The following is a 20,000-nucleotide window of genomic DNA, read 5'->3' on the forward strand; positions in this document are numbered from 1 at the left end:
CTCTTTGAACCTGTTCCTACATTTGTAAAATAAGAGTATTGTAACAATTCCTAGGGGTCCAGTCCTAAAATGGCAGTGAACTCAGTTTTTTTCATTAATCTTAAATAATTTGATTTGAACCCCTATTTCCTTCTAAGAACTGTGGGGTTTCAGGCTATCTGTATATTTTATTTTGATAACAAGAACTTTAGTAAGAACTGTTCACCAGCTGGGAGCTTATACATTGTTTTCTCTTAAATAGAGTGCAACACCATGGGTTCCTCTGATGAAAGACAAACATTTAAGCTTGCTGGTCATTCTGGGTAAGAATTTCAAAAAGAATTATAATACACTATTGAAATTTCTTCTCCATGAAATTTCCTTCATCAATTTGGAGAAGTTGAAGACATTATTCCTAGTATAGGAAATGGAATTCTTCCTATCTTACTTTCATTCCAAAGTGTATACAGCTACTTGGTTATTGTTATTATTTCCAGGTTAGAATTAAGTCTGAGGGAAGACAGGACATAACCTCATCATCACATATAAGCAGCAGCCCTGATACTAAATCCAACTCTTGTTTAAAGACAGGTTTTGTCTTTTAAGGCAAATAATCACATTGTTCAGCTTAAATACAATTTCTTTTTAACAGAACAATGATTGTCCTATTAAGTACATCTGTGACTCTTTAACAAAACAAGAAACTGCACTGTGGCTAAAAGCATGGAATTTGGAATAAGACGGTTCAAACCTGGTACCTCTGATTTGATCTTGTGTACATTTTTTAACCTCTTGAAGCTTAAATCTCTTTAGTAAAATAATACTTATATTACAGGGTTATTTGAGAACTAAAAGTGATCAGTTAAAAACATTATGTAACAAAAATTAAGACTGCTAGACAAAAGAAAACACCATTTCAACTATGATTTTGTTAGACTTTTATTATGAATATATTTTGTCATTATTTTAAGGATCCCTCTAAAACTGCAAATCTTAAGAGTAGTTAAATTTTGAGTTGATTCCTGCTTTCATATTATTAATGTTGATTTTTCTTTAAGGACCACTGTGTGCCTGACACTATATTGACAGTCGAGCAGAAACCCCAGTTTCAATTCCTCTTGTGTAAAAACTACTCTACTTACTTGTGGGTATTAACTTGATGTGAAGAATATAAAGTAAATCTGAAAACCTGTAAATAAGCACATGAGACTGTATTTCATAATTCATTATAGAGGTATAAAGTTAATGCTTGATCTTTCAAATAAATATAAATGTAATAAAGCAATTAAAAAGTTATTCTGGTGTTTAAATACATTATGATTTTTTGAACACTGTCCTAAAAATTTTTCATTTATTCTTGCTTATAGTACTAAGTTAAGTGAAATGCTGCTATTATGAGATATGTGTGTGTGTGTGTGTGTGTGTGTGTGTGTGTGTAAAAGAGTAATAGTTGTGGGTTAAAAATTTCCCACATATCATTTAATGAAGTTAATCCAGATTTAGTTGTAACATGTTCCAAAATCAAATAATGTATCAGGTAACAAACTACAAAATAAATCTGGAGACAATCATGAGTGAATAAGTAAGTCATTAAAATGAACTACACATGAACTTTCAGTTAAAACACACCTTAAAATTATGATCAAAACCTTCCATTTCTATTAATGCTTTCTCCTTTAAGAATTATTAACTCAGTTTGTTAACCTCTAGAAGAGTAAGGAAAAAGTCCTTTTATATTTCATGATAGGTTTAATCAGGTAATTAAAACAAATTCTTATGATATCATCTGATATGTCCAATTACATGGGTATGATGTAACAAAAACAGTTACAAACTTATATATGCATATTTACATTATATATCCCAAACTGGCAAGCTAGTCAACTATATCTAAGGAGATACATTATGGCATGAGTTAAACAATTTTTCATTGCTTATTAGAAAGAATGCAGTCAAGCTTTCAATGGAAATAATATACAAGTGAGGCACTTTTGAGGTCAAAAATAGAAAGCAAATGACACTACATACTGGCAATGTTCACAAAAATCTATTGTGTATTTTAATACAAAGGCTTTTCAACTAGATTATTCTTGAAAAATCTCAAAACTAGCAACTTATGCAATTTAAGGAGCTTTCAGGAACAATGGCTAACATCAGTGTATCAAAGCATATGAAAGTTTTATAACCACCTGGCTGCTAGGCAAACAGTACCTTAATACCTTAAAGCCCTTTAAAAAAAAATTTTTTTTTTGGCTTATATAAATTATCTCAGGCTGTGATTTTAGATGTTTTGACTCACTGAAAAACACCTTATGGTGCTATTATTGCAGAGTATAGACCAATCTCTTTTTTTTTTTTTGGTGCAACAATGATGCAAGTTTCTAGTGCTTCCCCATATACTTAGATATGTGATCCTGGAAATCAAGAATGAGAATATTTAGTTAAGAATTTATGTTTTCCAGGTAACAAGCTTTCAAATTTTTATGTAGTAAAACGTTATATTTCATGTCTCTTTGGGCTAAAATAAAAAACCCAATCTTAAAACACATATTCCAAAGTGTATCACAAAACCTAAAGTAAATTTCCATAAAACAAACATCCTTAAGCTTCTCTGAATCTGGAGGGAAGTACATGTTTCCTGCATTTTGGGGACATATAAATAATAAGAATCATCTCTGTGGTGTTCACTTAAGAGGGGCTGGGGGGAGAAAAAGAAAAAGCAAGACTTACCCAAGATATCAGATGGCACTATACACATGAATTGAAAGTGCATTTGTATTACTTCAAAAGTTCATTTTAGGCACTGCTGAATAACCAATAAAAATAGGTAGTTTTAAGTTTTCCCCTTTAAATTCTAACCCTTGCCCAATATCATCCCAGAGACACACACACTCTCTGAAGCTGTCATGATGAAATACAGTGACGTTTATTTTTTCTAAAAAGTTCTCCCTGACTGGTAATGGGAGGAAAAGAATACCATTTTAGCAATGGCTGTTACAAGTTAAAAGAATTGGTTCTATAAATGCTTCGGCACATCCATTAAGTTTGATTGCCAGTTCCAAATATTGATAAATATTTAAAACAGGATATGTAAGAAAAAAAGTGCTTAAAATCTTTCAGGACCAATAAGACACATTAGGGAAAAGACTGGTTTTACAGCTCTTTTGAGATATTTCTTATTCCTGCTTTCTCCATTTGGAGGTGGCCGCCCCTTAAATAGCCCTTTACTGGCAGTAATGATGAACCCTGTCAAATCCCAACTGCCACCCTCAAGTATGGTCTATAAATCATCCAGTAGGTGGTGCTGAAGTTACATACCTCGTATTTCTTCAGAAATCAAGTGATTCCCCTGTCAAGTCAGAGGAAAATCATTTAAGAATTATTAATTCTGAACAAGCCATCAGATCAAAATCTTGTTTTCACTTTTGGTATTTATTATTACTTAAACAGTTTTGCTTAGCCATTTGCTTATACTATCAGATTAAAACTGAAAAGAAAGATTTTAGAGGACAAGCCGATTGGCAGTGTCAAATCTGTATGCAGACTGAGAAAATGCTCCCAAACATATCTATACACATGTTTAAGAATGAGAAACTTAACCTATTCATTTATTTTCACATAATAATTCTAATTTACTCAAGAGAAAATTTCCACATAAGGGATTCAGGTAACATGATGAGTTAGCCTTCTAGACTGATTTGGAACCTTGGTGTGTTAAACTATAAAGATTCAAGGTAAAATAAAAACCATTTCATCACCATAGTTTTTAATGAAGAAACTTGTTTAAAAATTGTAAAGGAAAAATTGGGGATGGGACGGAAAGATCTTAGCAGCAAAGTGGTTAAACAAATTGAAAATATTAATGCACAAACATTAAAATATTAAAGCATATATGTTGCATATAAAATACAGTACAGAACCAGGAGTTGCACTATACCGATTAGTGCTCAACAGAAGAAATGATTAGATTTGTTCTTCCCAGAAGTATATACACAGTTCATTTCCACAGCATTTTCCTATATAGCCAGCAAGTTATTTTCTTCAGTTATTCACACCTGCTCAAACCTGAATTATAAACTCAGCACTTACAAATATGAAAATTCAGCCACAAGGAAAACCAGTATTTCCATTTTATCAATAAAAAGTAATTTTGAAAGTTAACAGTCTATTCTAGGAAACCAAGTTTAGCTGAAAACTTCAGGGATGAAGATCATCTGGCGTAGCAGCATCCAAATATATAAACAGTAAAAATAAGACTTAAAACTGCTGCTACGGTGTCATGTTTTGGACTTAGTTCAACCAATTGATTTTTAGTACAAAACTAGAAATAACCTCTTCTTCATAACATCTATAGTTATCAATATATTTTTCTTCTTTTCAATGTGAAATAATACTTCAAGATGATCTATATACACAATGTTGTCAGTTCAAGCTGTCATATAAATATAAATGCTTTCTTAAAAAAAAGTATTTTACAGACAGACAGTGTTATGTACATTGTTCAGTTTGATCTGGGGCGAAAGAAAGCTAACACAAGCTTTTAAGTGTGATATGTAAAAAGAATGATTATGTAAATGACATTTTAAAACCTGCATAGAAAATGAGCTTCAAACAGTAGTGTGATTTTAATTTTGATCATTTCTGAAACTTCAAGCCATTAAAAAAAAAGGCACACTTCTCAACTTTATCCCTTTAAGGGAATGTTCTTTAGGAACCCCTTACTTGGTTAGAGTTTCAATGTAACACTTAAAAAAAAAAAAAAGACAATTTGACCCCAAAGTACTTCAAACAGCTTGCTGGAACATTTATGCAACTACTTTGCAAATAAAACATCCAGTAGGACAATGCTCTGCAAGAGAAAATAAATTTAAACATACAAGATATTTCATTCAGGATGTTGGATTAAATATTTTTCTGGCGTAGTTTAGCACACTCTAGCATAATTTTGCTTCTGGTCAGTTTAAATAAAAAGAGAAAAGTTATCATTGTTATGTGACAATAAGCATTGAGGATTAAGCTAAAATATTATTAACACAGCTGAACATATTCTGGATTAGCAGAATGGTAAGTGGAAGTCTCAGGAGGAAACTGACTCTATCCAGTTGCACTTTTCACCTTGTAAAACATTTGTAAATGCAATATAGTTTTTTGAAAGGAGGAAATTCTGAAAGAAAACAACTTGCTGGTTGAATACCACAAACAAAACAAAACAACCCAAAACCTCACTTTTTCTATAATGTTTACTCAGTCTCTTTTTATATAAAAATAAGTGTTATGTTCCCATCATAACATTAGACAATTACATCTGTGCTTAAAAAAAAAAAGTTGGTCACTCAAGGCTATTAGAATATTTTATAAGGATTTTAGATTACCAGAATGTACAGATATAACTCAATATAAACTGTAGCCAAAGGGAAATGATGATGAAAATATAAAATCATTCACGTGGAATAAAAACGTTATTAACTAGATGAGTAAAATATTCAAAATATAATGGAATGTGACAGTAGATATATGTACATCTACTTCAGAACTAGGAAGGGGAAGAAAAGCTTTATATGTAATAGTTCGTACCTTTTATTTAGTTAAATATAAACATTTGTTATTTATACATAAAACTGCTTTCAAAAAACAACTAATAAATGATTTAGTTGCACTTGTTTTACTTCTTACAATTCCCAAGTGTTAACTTTTCTTAGATTGAAATCCAACTGTCCCCTAGTGCACTTTTAGTTTATATCTTAATGAATTCAAACCTTTAAAGGTCCCATCACCTAATGCATAAATATACAAAAATGCCAAAAAAATTTAATCCCTTTTAGTTGGATCATATTTTATGTTCACTTTATATTGCCAATAACCAGAAATGGTTTCCTTTTGCGAATATTCTTGACAACCTATAACAAAACATGCCATGCACTCCAGGGAAAAAGGCATGGCGAGCATTTGTGAAATGCCAAGAACCGATGAGTTCTGCTTCCTCCACGTGTGGCCCCAAGGATACCAGGCAAGACTGCATAATGCTTGCCAAAAGCTTCCACAAATCCAAGTTAGCTAATTCCTGGACACAAAGATTTTAAGCTCATTTCATCACCAGATGCTTTCATCCAGCAGCTTTATGTTTCCCACCACAGCACCCACACGCCTCACCACAACGATGGCACATTCTCAAAGGGACGTAGCAGCACATACATGGTACAATGAAAGACAAAGCTACTAGGGCTAACCATCGTAAGCAGAACTTGTCATCGCTAGTGTCACATGAACAGGGGTCAGAGAAGTCTCCCTCTGAGTCTGACATACAATGATACAACATGCTCTCTGCACAGAGCATGCAACTAACTTGATATATGCATCTCTTAATAGGGTCTGGAGCATCTTGACATTTTCCTCTGCCATTTTCTTCATGATTAAACCTTTCCTGGCAGTATACGCAGCGAGAACGTTCACCATCTTCTTTTCTTCGTTTTGACTTCTTAAATTTTAATGAGGAAGGCTGTGTCTTAAATACCACAGAGTCTTTGAGCGAACTTAACTTAGTTTCATCCCCACAAGAGTACAGATAGTCTGATTTTTTACTGTCTGGTTTAGAAAACTGAACACTGGAGTCAGTATCATCTCTCTCCAGGTCATTTTTCCACATGTCGGGATGTCTATAGTCTGCATAGCGACGTATTAAGATATCGCGAGGGTTTATTCTGACAATCTCATCCTCATCTTGAAAGCTGACATGTCGAATTGATTTCAAAGGGACCTAAAAATCAAAGAGATGAAAATTTCAATAATAACAGTGAAGATTACTTTTATTTCCTACTTGCCCAGATATTTGGTCAATTAGTTTGAAGTTTAAGTGAAGATGTTTCTTGGATGAGATTAACATTTTCAATGAGTGGACTATATAAGCATAACAGATTATCCTCCATGACATAGGTGGCCCTCATCCAATCAGTTCAAGGCTTTAATAATACAAAGATGGACCAAGAAAGAGCAGGAAAGAATTCTGCCAGCACACTGCCTTTGAATACAGACTACAGCTCTTGCTCAGGTTTCAAGCATGACAGCCTACTCTGAAGATTTTGAGTACGTACCTATGCCATCAAGTAGGTCCTCCCAGATAGAGAGGGCTTCCCAGGTGGCTCAGTGGGAAAGAACCCACCTGCCAAGCAAGAGAAGTAGGTTTGAGCCATGGGTTGGGAAGATCCCCTGGAGAAGGAAATGGGAACCGACTCCAGTATTCTTGCCCGGGAAATCCCATGGACAGAAGGGCCTGGGGGGCTACAGTCCATGGGATTGCAAAGGAGTCGGACATAACTTAAGAGACTAAACAACAACATCACATAAGCCATTCCTTAAAGTAAATGTCTTTCTCTTTATATATATATACATATTGTTGGTTCTGTTTCTCTGGAGTACCCTGACTCATACAGATTTCAGTAGCAAGGAGTGGGATGCTGTGCTAATGAAAGTGTGGCAATGCCTTTGGAACTGGATAATGGGTAGAGGCTGAACGAGTTTTGAGGTGTGTGTTATAAAAAGCCTAGGTAATCGCGAAGAGAGGCCTGGTAGAAACACAAACGTTAAAGGCGTTTCTGGTGAGGGTCCTGGATGGAAACAAGGAATAAATACACTGTTGGATGCTGGTGGAGAGACGACCTTTGTTATAAAGTGGCAAAGAATGCGGGTGAATTGTATTCTAGTGTTTCATGGAAGGCAAAATTTGTGAGTGATGGACTTGGATATTTAGCAGAAATTTCTAAGAAAAGTGCTAAGGATACAGCCTGGTTCCTCCTTACAGTTTATAGTAAAATATGAGAGGAAAGTGATAAAACTGAAGTGTAATTTTAAAACAAAATAGTACCAGAACTTGAAGCCCTGGAAAATTCTCAGAAATGACACTATCACCAAGGGAGTAGGGCCACTTCCCTCAAGGGCCCAGAGGAATTTTGCCTCAGAATGAATCAAACTGAGTCTCACTCACACTTAGATGGTATTTAGATGAGATGTTGCTGGTGCTACTGGTAAAGAACCCACCTGCCAATGCAGGAGACATAAGATGTGGGTTCAATCCCTGGGTTGGAAGAATCGCTGGAATAGGGCATGGCAACTCACTCCAATATTTTTGCCTGGAGAATTCCATGGACAGAGGAGACTGTGGTAGGTTATAGTCCATAGGGTTACAAAGAGTCGGACAAGACTGAAGCGACTTAGTATGAACACACTGGACCTAGAGATGGTACTAGAATGTGTTAAGTGTGGGAGGGGGGGTTCAGGATGGGGAACACATGTGCACCCGTGCAGATTTATGTCTATGTATAGCAAAACCAATACAGTATTGTAAAATAAGTAGCCTCCAATTAAAACAAATAAATTTATATTTAAAAAAATAGAATGGGTTAAGTCTTTCAGAGTGTTATGATGAGGTGAATATATTTTGCATGTGAGAAAAGGGACCAGAGGGTAGAACATTATGAGCTGAATTGTGTTTCCTCCAATTTCATATGTTGAGGCCCCAACCCCAGTATCTTAGAATGTGATTGCATTTGGAAATAGAGCCTTTAAAAAAGTGATTAAACTAAGGTCCTTGGGGTAGGCCTTAATCCAATTTGACTGGTGTCCTTATAAGAAGAGGAAATTTGGACACACAGAGAGCGAGACACCAGAAATGTGTGTGTAAAGAGAAAAAAAGGAACACAATTAGAAGGTGACCACTGACAAGCCAAGGAGAAAGGCCATGAAAGAACCCAAATGTATCAACACCTTGATCTTGGACTTCCAGTTTGCAGAACTGTGTGCAAATATGTTTTTGTTGTTCAAGGCACTCTGTGGTATTTTGTTATGACAGCCCTAGCAAACTAACACAAAGTATACATATTCATAGTTTGGCTATACAAGTCTCTGAAAATGACCGAAAAGCACACCATACTCTCTCACCTTTCCGGTAGGCTGTTTCAGACTAGGGGGGAAAGGACATCTTTTAGGCATAAATCAAAATGACCCTTCCCTTCACCCATACAAGTGACTAGTGTGACGAGACACAGTGACTAGTTTGTAAGTAAGCCCATGATCTAGGTTGGGCTTCCTAACTCATTCTCCAGATATTTGGAATTGTGGCTAAAAAAATCCCATGTGTGGACTAAAGATGGAGTGATGGATGCAGAAAGTTACAACAGTTCCTACCGGTGATAAACACACTGTGACAATCTCCCAGACTCAAACCAGAAATCTGGAGGAAATTTAAGTAACGAGGTTTAGAAGTATATATAAAAAATAAGCAAGTTATAACACTAAATAACTCTAGTACAATTCAACTACATGGAGAATTAGAAAGACTGGAAATTTCACTCATATTAATTAGTTATATGCCAAAGCAGAGGATAAAACTAAGATTTCTTACCTTATTTTGGGACTTCAGGCCTCCACTTTCCTTGGGCATTTGCCGCTGTCCATATTCTATACTTCTGTCCTGAATGTCTAGGCCTGGATGACTGAACATTATCTAAAATACAAACAATTCCTAGTTAAGTGACAAAAGAACACATTTCTTATTTTATTTTTAGTGAAACTATATATGTGTATTTCAAAACTCCATAATCTATTAGTAGTAAGGTTTTTCAAAATGGTTTTAATATAAAGTATTATTTGAGTCATCCTGTTTATTATTTAAACTCAGATCTTTCTCAATACATTTAAAATGAAATTTTAAAAGTAGCACACACTTCACTTCTGGTTTCAGTTTTATCATGTAAGGAGCTGGAAGTTGCCATTCTGCTGCAATTACAAGTAAAAAAGTAGAATAACAATAAAAATATCAACAACTCTTCTTAGATCCATGAAAGAGGAAGACAGGACAAACCCCACCCCTAAGACTGCAGAGACTCCTGAGTAGAGATCACCATGGAAACCAGTGTCAGGGTAGAAAAAAAAAAATCTCAACTGTAATTGACAAATTGCTGGAGGTTCAGGATAGACAACTGGGAGTTAAACACTCCTGGGGAGGGCGAAGGCAGTAATTGTGACGTCCGTCCGCAAGCTTCTGTCAGTTTACCTCTAACAGCTCAACCAAGTTTACACAGTAAATATCAGAAAAATCCCTGCATGCTTCCAGCATGGAGAGGGGAGAAAGAACCATTATGAAATGTGCTGGAACACTCTTTGTAACAAGACTTGTCCTCAGGAAACACTAAGGAACCAGAGCCTGACCTACTATGGTATTATCAGAGTCAGGAAGGGATATATACTCAACCCTCGTCATCTCAAATCACCTGATCCACCTACAGGGGGAGAAAAAATATATATATATAATTGAAATGCACAATCCAGAGGGAAAACCTTAGACTTAAAGACTGATACATAATCACAACCATAGAATGCTTTCTTTTCTCACACACTTTACCACTGTATCACTAAAGGCTTATTTACAGCAGGTCCTTTACCCAGCATATTATGTCTAGCAATCAAAAAAATATTAAAAAACACACCAAAAGGCAAAAATATATTCTCAAATGTCACAACAAGCATCAGAACCAGATATGACAGGGATATTAGAAACAGCAGACTAGGAATTTAAAACAACTATGATCAATATGCTAAGCACTCTAAAATATAAAGCAAGATAGAATACAAAAACAAATGAGCAATGCAAACAGAGAGCCGGAAATCCTAATAAAGAATACCACCACCGGCCCTGCCCCAAAGCTAGAGATCAAAAGCACTAAGAGAATGAAGAATACCTTTGATGAGTCTAGTAGACTGGACATAGCTGATTAAAAAGCTCTGAGTATATGAACGTAACAATTTCCAAAATTGAAAGGAAAGAGAACAAAAAGTGGGGAAAAAAAGAACAATATTTAAAAATGGTAGAAGAATTACAAAATGTGTAATTTTGTACATATACACAAGACAGAATGATCAGAAGAAGAAAAGAATGAAAATAACAAAAGAAATATATGAAATAATAATGACTAAGAATTTACCCAAATTAATGTCAGACGTCAAGTCACAGATCCAAGAAACTCAGAATATCAAGCAAGAAAATGAAAAAGAAAATAAAAGCATCTAAGCATGTAATTTTCAAACTATAAAAAAAAACAAAGATAAAAAAATTCTGAAAGATACCAGAGGAAAAATAATTTACTTTTAAAGAATAATTACATTGGACTTCTTTGTGGAAACCATGTAAACAAGAAGAGTGAAGTGAAATAGTTAAAGTGGTGTAAGAGAAAAAGTCCTCCAACCTAGAATTCTGTACCCTGTAAAATTATCCTTCAAAAGTGAAGGAGACTGGTGGCAATGTATTGGTGCAACCACTGTGGAAAAGAGTATGAAGGTTTCTCAAATAATTAAAAATAGAGCTACCATATGATCCAACAATTCCACTTCTGAGTAAATATCTGAAAGAAACAAAAACAGTAACTCAAAAAGATATATGCACCCCAATATTCATGTGAAAGTTAAAGTCGCTCGGTTGTGTCCAACTCTTTGCAACCCCATGGATTATACAGTCCATGGAATTCTGAGGCCAGACTAATGGAGTGGGTAGCCTTTCCCTCGGAGAAGGCAATGGCACCCCACTCCAGTACTCTTGCCTGGAAAATCCATGGACAGAGGAGCCTGGTAGGCTGCAGTCCATGGGGTCGCTAAGAGTTGGATACAACTGAGCGACTTCACTTTCCCTTTTCACTTTCATGCACTGGAGAAAGAAATGGCAACCCACTCCAGTATTCTTGCCTAGAGAATCCCAGGGATAGGGAAGCCTGGTGGGCTGCAGTCTATGGGGTCGCACAGAGTCGGACATGACTGAAGCGACTTAGCAGCAGCAGCAGTAGCCTTTCCCTTCTCCAGGGGATCTTCCCAACCCAGGGATTGAACCCAGGTCTCCTGCATTGGAGGTGGATTCTTTACAAGCTGAGCCACAAGGGAATGGTCATAGCAGCATTATTTACAATTGCCAAGATATGAAAACAAGTGTCCATCAACAGACAAATGGATAAGATGTAGTGTGTACGTATGTACACACACACACACACACACACACACACACACGGGAATACTACTCAGTCATGAAAAAAAGAATGGAAATTTGACCTGTGCACCAATATAGATAAACTTGGAGGGTTATTTCACTAAGTAAAATAAGTCAGGCAGAGAAAAACAAATACTGTATGACATCACTTATATGTGGAATCTAAAAAATTTAACACAATATTGTATATAACAGAAAATAAACAGATTCACAGATGCAGAAAACAAATGAGTGGCTATCAGTAGGGACAGGGAAGGGGCCGGCAACATGTGGTGAGAGGATTAAGAGGTATAAGCTATTATGTAAAAACAAACCTTAAATTAAAAAAAGATCAGTTTTTAAAAAGTGAGAGAGAAAGACTTTCTTAGGCAACAAAAATTGAAATTTCTTGCTGGCAGACCTGCCTTATAAGAAATGTCAACAGAGGTTCTTTAGAGAGAAGGAAAATAATATAGGTCAGAAACCTGGATCTACATGACAATGGAAGAACATTTTAGGAGAAACAAGGGAAAATAAGATAAACTTTTAATTTTCTTATTCTTAATTGAGCTAAGAGAGAGGTTTGCTTAAAAATCAGCATATATTTACATATCTATACATATACAGGTATATGCATATAAAGTGAAATGGATGACAGCAATGATAGAAGAAATGGAAGGAGGAATTAGGATTACTGCTAATATAGAGTTCACCCACTATCTGTAAAGCAGTTTAGTGTTGTTAAAGGAAAAGTAAATGAATGAAGTATAATATACCATGCTACCACTAGCCAAAAGAAAATACAAATACAGACAAAGGGAGCTTCAAAGCCAAGGAAAATTACCAGTGATAAAGAAGGGCATTATATAATGCAGGGGTTAAATCCCCTATGAAGACATAACAATTTTTAGTGTGTATGTGCTTAACAACACAGCATCAAGTTACATGAGGCAACAACTGGTAAAACTGCAAGGAAATGGATGTACCAATTACCATAGCTGGAAACTTCAATATCCCTCTCTCAGAAATGGACAGACTCAGCAAGCAGAAAATCAGTAAGCACAGAGGTGAACGAAACAGTACTTTCAAACAAGTGGATACAATGACATCTAAAGAAAACTTCATCTAACAAGAGCAGAATACATATTTTCTCAAGCTTACATGGAACATTAACCAAGACAGACCAGTCGGGGACATAAAATGGAACTTAACAAACTTAAAAGAGTAGAAATCATACAAATCTATGTTGTATCTGTGTTCTGTGTTCTCAGATCACAGAGGAATTAAACTAGAATTCAATAAGAGGATACCTGGAAAATCCCCAAACAAGTAGCAGCTAAACAACACAGTTCTAAACACATGGGTCAAAGAAGAAATCTCAAGAGAAATCAAAGGTATTTTGAACTAAAAAGAAATGAAACACAACTTATCAAACGCTGTGGGATACAGTGATAGTAGTGCACAGAGGGAAATTTATAGCATTGAATATATTTTTAGCAAAGACGATCTAAAATTAATAATCAAAGTTTCTACCTTAATTGTTCAAACTACCACACAATTACATTCATCCCACACACTAGCAAAGTAATGCTCAAAATTCTCTAAGCCAGGCTTCAACGGCACATGAACCATGAACTTCCAGATGTTCAAGCTGGATTTAGAAAAGGCAGAAGAATCAGGGATCAAACTGCAAACATCTGTTGGATCATCGAAAAAGCAAGAGAGTTCCAGAAAAACATCTATTTCTGCTTTATTGACTATGCTGAAGCCTTTGACTGTGTGGAACACAACAAACTGTGGAAAATTCTTCAAGAAATGCGGAATACCAGACCACCTGACCTGTCTCCTGAGAAATCTGTTTGCAAGTCAAGAAGCAACAGTTAGAACTGGACATGGAACACCAGACTGGTTCCAAATTGGGAAAGGAATACGTCAAGGCTGTATACTGTCACCCTACTTATTTAACTTCTATGCAGAGTACATCATGAGAAATGCTGGGCTGGATGAAGCACAAACTGGAATCAAGATTGCCAGGAGAAATATCAATAGCCTCAGATATGCAGATAAGGAAGTGAAGAAAGCGAAGTAAAGAGCTTCTTGATGGAAAGTGAGAGAGTGAAAACGTTGACTTAAAACTCAACATTCAGAAAACTAAGATCGTGGCATTCAGTCCCATCACTTCATGGCAAATGAATGGGGAAACAATGGAAATAGTGAAAGACTTTATTTTTCTGGGCTCCAAAATCACTGCAGATGGTGACTGCAGCCATGAAATTAAAAGACGCTTGCTCCATGGAAGAAAAGCTATGACCAACCTAGACAGCATATTAAAAAGCAGAGACATTACTTTGCCAACAAAGGTCCATCTAGTCAAAGCTATAGTTTTTCCAGTAGTCATGTATGGATTGACAGTTGGACTATAAATAAAGCTGAGCACTGGAGAATTGATGCTTTTGAACTGTGGTGGTGGTGAAGACCCTTGAGAGTCCCTTGGACTATAAGGAAATCCAACCAGTCCATCCTAAAGGAAATCAGTCCTGAATATTCATTGGAAGGACTGATGCTGAAGCTGAAACGTCAATACTTTGGCCACCTGATGTGAAGAACTGACTCACTGGAAAAGACCCTGATGCTGGGAAAGACTGAAGGCAAGAAGAGAAGGGGATGACAGAGGATGAGATGGTTGGATGGCATCACCGATTCGATGGACATTAGTTTGCGTACGTTCCAAGAGCTGGTGATGGAGAGGGAAGCCTGGCGTGCTACAGTCTATGGGGTCACAAAGAGTCGGACATGACTGAGTGACTGGAATGAACTGAACTGAACCTTGGGAAACGAGAAAAAGATTCAATCAAAGTAAGGTAAAGAAAAGAAACAATAAGAATTAGTGTAGGAATCAATGAAATTGAAAGCAGGAAATTAATGGAGAGTATCATGAAACCAAAAACTAGATCTTTTAACAAGATCCACAAAAGTGATAAGCTTCTAGTCAGGCTTCTAGTCAGACTCATTGGAAAAGACCCTGATGCTGGAAAAGATTATTTATTTTCTCACCTGACTGGCTTGGCTTCGCAGGTAGACACTTCTGGCATTCAGACCTTCAAAGGGAGAAGGTCTTGAGCTTCTGTAAGGCTCACTGGTAACCACGGTATCTTGATGGAAAAGATGATCTTTCACTAGAGAACTGGAAGTATCTTCTTCAGCTGCCTAATGGGAACAATCCCCAACTCATTAGTTGCCAGAATAGGAAAACAACAAAACAAAATACCTTCACTAACAAGAATTCAGCAAGTTGGTCAATATGTAGCACCATCACTGTGTATGGCAGTTCCCCCCAAATAAAATACACATTATGAAGCCATGTCAAAATGAAAGAATATGAATTAAAAAAAAAACACTCAAGTTTATGAGCAAAATGGACCGTCTTATAGAAAACAATATAGGATGAATCAGAAGGCTAACCATGCCATGTGAGAGATGTATCTGGTTATAGTAAAGCTGTTAATTATAACTAAAAGTAATATATACACAAAAAGTGAAGAAATTATGAGGAAGAAAATGCAAATCAGTAGAATTGTTACTTTGAAAATTTTCTTTGAAAACTGTTTTTTACACAGTACCAAAGACTGTACTGTATGATATGAGGGGTCAAAGAAGGAAGATAGTAGTCTATGATCTTGTTCAATAAGGGAATGAATTATTAGCCTGAATTTATGGATTACTTAGAAGGATTCAAATCATACACAAGACTCAGGGAAGGAGATATGTCAATCAATCACAGTCATGAATGAAATGCTTTGAAATTTCATAAACAATATTTCTGTGAAATAAATACTGAATAAGTGAAACTTAGCACATCAGAAAACAGAAAGTCCTGAGAAAGTTTTGTTTCTTTTCTTTTAAGAAATGAGATAACTACTTGCTATTATTTTTCCCATTAGTATATAGTTATCTGGGAAGAAACAGTGACAACCAAGTAAAATGACAGTAATACTTTTACTGGCTCATTCTAAAATATTTATAGTAATCATAACAGGGCTAATATTTTTAAAAGGAGAAACCTTTACAATCTATTTTATAAAAATAAAAACATTAAAATTTGGCTTACTTTAAAATTAAACAATAAAACTCATTAAATGGCAAGATATTATAAATTTATAAATGCACATAATGGCCCTTGCTCTGAAACAAAGTAGTTTTGTAACATTTTATTTCTCTGGAACTCGATTTTTTCAATTATTAAATAATTATAATACCTATACAGTTTTATTACATGGACTATTGTAAGGATTTAGTGAGATAATATATACGAAAATGCTCTGAAAACTAAAACCTGCTCTTTTATTAGGAAGTAGTCAATTAAACTTTAAAAATGTATCTGAGAATCTACTGTCTACTGAAAATTAACTGTGTCAAACCCAGTTAATTGCTATTTTTATATAATTTTCCTAATAGTTGTCCCCTGTGTTATGACAATGCTCAGTTACTGCAAAGGAGCTGGCTAGATAATGGTATCCAGCAGACATTCTTTCAAAATTCATGATAAAAGTTGAGAATAAAAACAATTCAGGAAATATATTTTGTTCCAGAGAGTTTTCAAAATAAATGACCCAAGTAATTGTCAAAAATCATAAACAACTTGAATAGGGGAAAACAACAAGAACAACAGAAAGGTTTAGAGAAAGGGCCTAGGTTGAAACCCTGTCTTATCCACCTAGGGTATAAAATTTTAGCAACTGACTTTTCTAAATCACAGTTCCTTTTTATTATAAAGTGGGTACAATATTTTTACAATATTTGTACAATAAAAATCTCAGGGTCAGCTGAGATAACTCAAAGAGTAAAAACTATAAATAAGCACAAATTGCAGTGTTAGTCATAGTATCAGGAATGGTCATAAAGTAATTATGCTTTTTATGGTGACAACTATTTGGATCAGGTCGTCTTTACTGCATTCTAATCTAACGGAAGTCATTTAACAAATGTAAAATAAAACTTACTTAATAATATGTATCTGAACAAATATAAAATGGTTTCATGACCCAGTGTTTTACTGTATGACTAAGGTTAATTATACTTATATTCTGTACATTAAACAGTAAATAATTTCCTTTTGATTAAATATATTTTTAAAGGGAAATATAAAAAGCATTATTTCATTATTAAACAAATAAACATGTGGATGATAGTTGGGTAATAAATTATTTAGTTCAACTATTAAATGCTTACCAAACTACCTGGAATTAACCTATAGAATTATTTCATACTACACAGTAAATTTACAGCTATACACCTCAAAGTGTCTCAGTTAATAAAATAACTAAAACATCTTTCAGGAGTCTGCTAAAACAAATAAACTTTCACTGTTTGAAAATGTACAGTCTGCAATCTACAATAAGGGATATACTATCTGTGAATTGTGAGAAACTAACATTTGTAGAGAATCTTTAACAGAAAAAGGGCATTTTTCTACTACTTAACTGAATCTCTTTCAGCAAGCTTAAATTTAGATGTATGTTAAGCTGACGAAGTTACAAAAAAAAAACAGTGGTGATAGGAGAATGGTCATTCTCATTCACTGCTAATTCTATACACAGGAGTAAAATCTGGGCCAACCATTTCTGAATAGCAAATAAAATATATCAAAAGCTTTAAAAACATGTATACATTTTGACCATTTACTTGATCTAGTAAAGAAAAAAAATGTACTAAATGGAAAGAGCTTTAGGCATAAAATATTTTCCTCAGAAAAATTTTTAATAGTAAAAATGAAGAAACAACTTTAATGTCCCAAATTAAGGTGATGGTTATGTAAATTATGGTATGTCCACTTAACGTAATGAGTGGTCATTTGAAATTAGGCTTATGAATAAAATCTACTTTGTGGAGAATTACTTAATGCTAAAAAGTCCATATATAAAATTTTATTTACACTATTTTAAGTGTGAAAAGCTAAAAGATTTAAAGGATATAAAATGAATGCTAATTCTATTCCTGAGTATGATTATGAATGCTTTTCCAATTTTCAAGACCTTGTTCACTTTTTATAAGGTGGGTTTCTTTTAAAATCTATATACTTTCTCCCTTTATTTTCATGTAAACTCATAGTATTGGATTCAGACAGAACATCTCTTTTGGTGAATAAAATAAAATAATTTTCAAAAACAAGCTAAAATTCTGAGTGTTTTTCAAATCCATTTTCTCTTCTCCATACCCACGTAGCTATTCTCTTAATGTAAGCTTTCATTATCTTTTTTGCCTGTCTTATTTTAGCAGGTTTCTAAATGATTGCCTCGTGAAAGTTTAGGCATGAAAATTTGTTGGTTTTCCTACTCAGAATCCTTATAAGGTATCCAGTTATCAAAGCTCTGTTGGGGAGCCCTATACACACTGGAAAATAGAGGGCAGATAATCATTACTGTCTGAGGAATGTTTTCATAAGATAAACAATTTATGCAATCCATAGAAATGGGCTCTCTCACCCTAGAAGCAATGAGATACAAGATAAAGTCTAGTTCATTTCATAGGAAAAAGAAACATAATAAATACATGAAAAGATGGTGGACTTCAATTAAAGATTTAAAACTGTGATGCCAATTTTTTATACAGACTAGAAAGGATGGAAAATATACCTAATAATAGTCGATACTGGGAAGGGTATGGAGAAATAATATTTCGTACTGTTGGTGAGAGTGCAATTCTTTGAGAAACTTTTATACAGATACATACATAAACAAATAATCATCTTAGCACTCTTTTTTAACAAAAAAAGATAAGAAAAAAGAAAATATCCTATGGCTGTATGACCATGGGACTGGTTAAAAATTTATGATATATATATGAAAAATTCTAAAAGCCATTAAAAAGATCTGTATGCAGTACTCACAAGAATAGCTAAATGAAAAAAAGCTACGTATATAATTGTTAATATGACATGATCCTATTTGTCAAGTTGAAAGGATGGATAAATAGATATTTTAAAATTTTATCAGTATAAGGAAGGGTATACACCAAACCACTGACATTTCCCTTAGGAAATATTTTACATAAAGGACTACAGATATAATAACATAAAGGTAATAAAGTAAATATGTGCATAGTTATCACCCAAACTTCAAAAGGAGAAATAACCAAGACAACAAATAACATCAATATGACAACAGCATCCCCTATCTATACCACTTGGATAAGAAAATATTATCTTGAAGTAGTTGTTTATTCTCCAATTTCTTACACTTCTGTACAGTTTTACCACACAAATACTATTTCTAAACAATATTTAGTTACAGATGTTTCTGGATTTTGACTGATACCATGCCACTTGGGACATTATGGGACCTGCTTTCCTTGCTCAACTTATTTTTGCATAAAATTTATTCATGTTGACATATGTAGCAATAGCTCACTCATTTTCACTTGTAGTGTTGACAGCTAATATATATTAAGCATTTTCTAGGTATCAGACATTGTCCCAAGTACTTTACATGATTTAATTCATTTAATCCTCACAACCACCCTTCAAGGTAGTTGGCATTATTTTGTCTCTACTCCACAAGAAGAAACTAAAGCTTAAAGAGATTATGTAACTTGCCTAAGAGAAAACACTTAATTTTTTGCTATTTCAAACAACAGTGCTAAGAACATTCTTCTATAGGCCTCATGATACACATTTAAAAGAATTTTTCTCGTACCTATACCACAGGTAGAGATGCTAGAATTATAAAACAAATGTATGCTCTGATTTACAAAATAAAAATTCTTTTCCAAGGTGGTTTTAACAATTTACATATCCACAAACAATGTTCTACATTCTAAGACTAGGCATTATCACAACTTTCTTATTTATGGATATGCTATTTAAGTTCTATAATAATGAGCTGCTGCTGCTGCTGCTGCTAAGTCGCTTCAGTCGTGTCCCACTCTGTGCGACCCCATAGATGGCAGCCCACCAGGCTCCCCCGTCTCTGGGATTCTCCAGGCAAGAACACTGGAGTGGGTTGCCATTTCCTCCTCCAATGCA

General features: G+C 34.7%; 1 protein-coding gene across 1 annotated transcript in view; it reads right to left on the reverse strand.

Annotated features, from left to right (window-relative positions):
- Nucleotides 1–2,015: 2,015 nt before the first annotated feature.
- SPRED1 (sprouty related EVH1 domain containing 1) overlaps nt 2,016–20,000 on the reverse strand; it is a 116,449-nt gene continuing 98,464 nt past the window's right edge. The window contains exons 5-7 of the mRNA XM_040226971.1: nt 15,035–15,187; nt 9,374–9,475; nt 2,016–6,733 (exon numbers count right to left, since the gene is read on the reverse strand). Coding sequence (XP_040082905.1) covers nt 6,083–6,733; nt 9,374–9,475; nt 15,035–15,187 — 906 coding nt within the window. The 3' untranslated portion in view covers nt 2,016–6,082. The remainder of the gene's footprint in view (nt 6,734–9,373; nt 9,476–15,034; nt 15,188–20,000) is intronic.

The sequence above is a fragment of the Oryx dammah genome, unplaced genomic scaffold (assembly GCF_014754425.2).
Source record: "Oryx dammah isolate SB20612 unplaced genomic scaffold, SCBI_Odam_1.1 HiC_scaffold_26, whole genome shotgun sequence".
Classification (NCBI taxonomy): Eukaryota; Metazoa; Chordata; class Mammalia; order Artiodactyla; family Bovidae; genus Oryx; species Oryx dammah.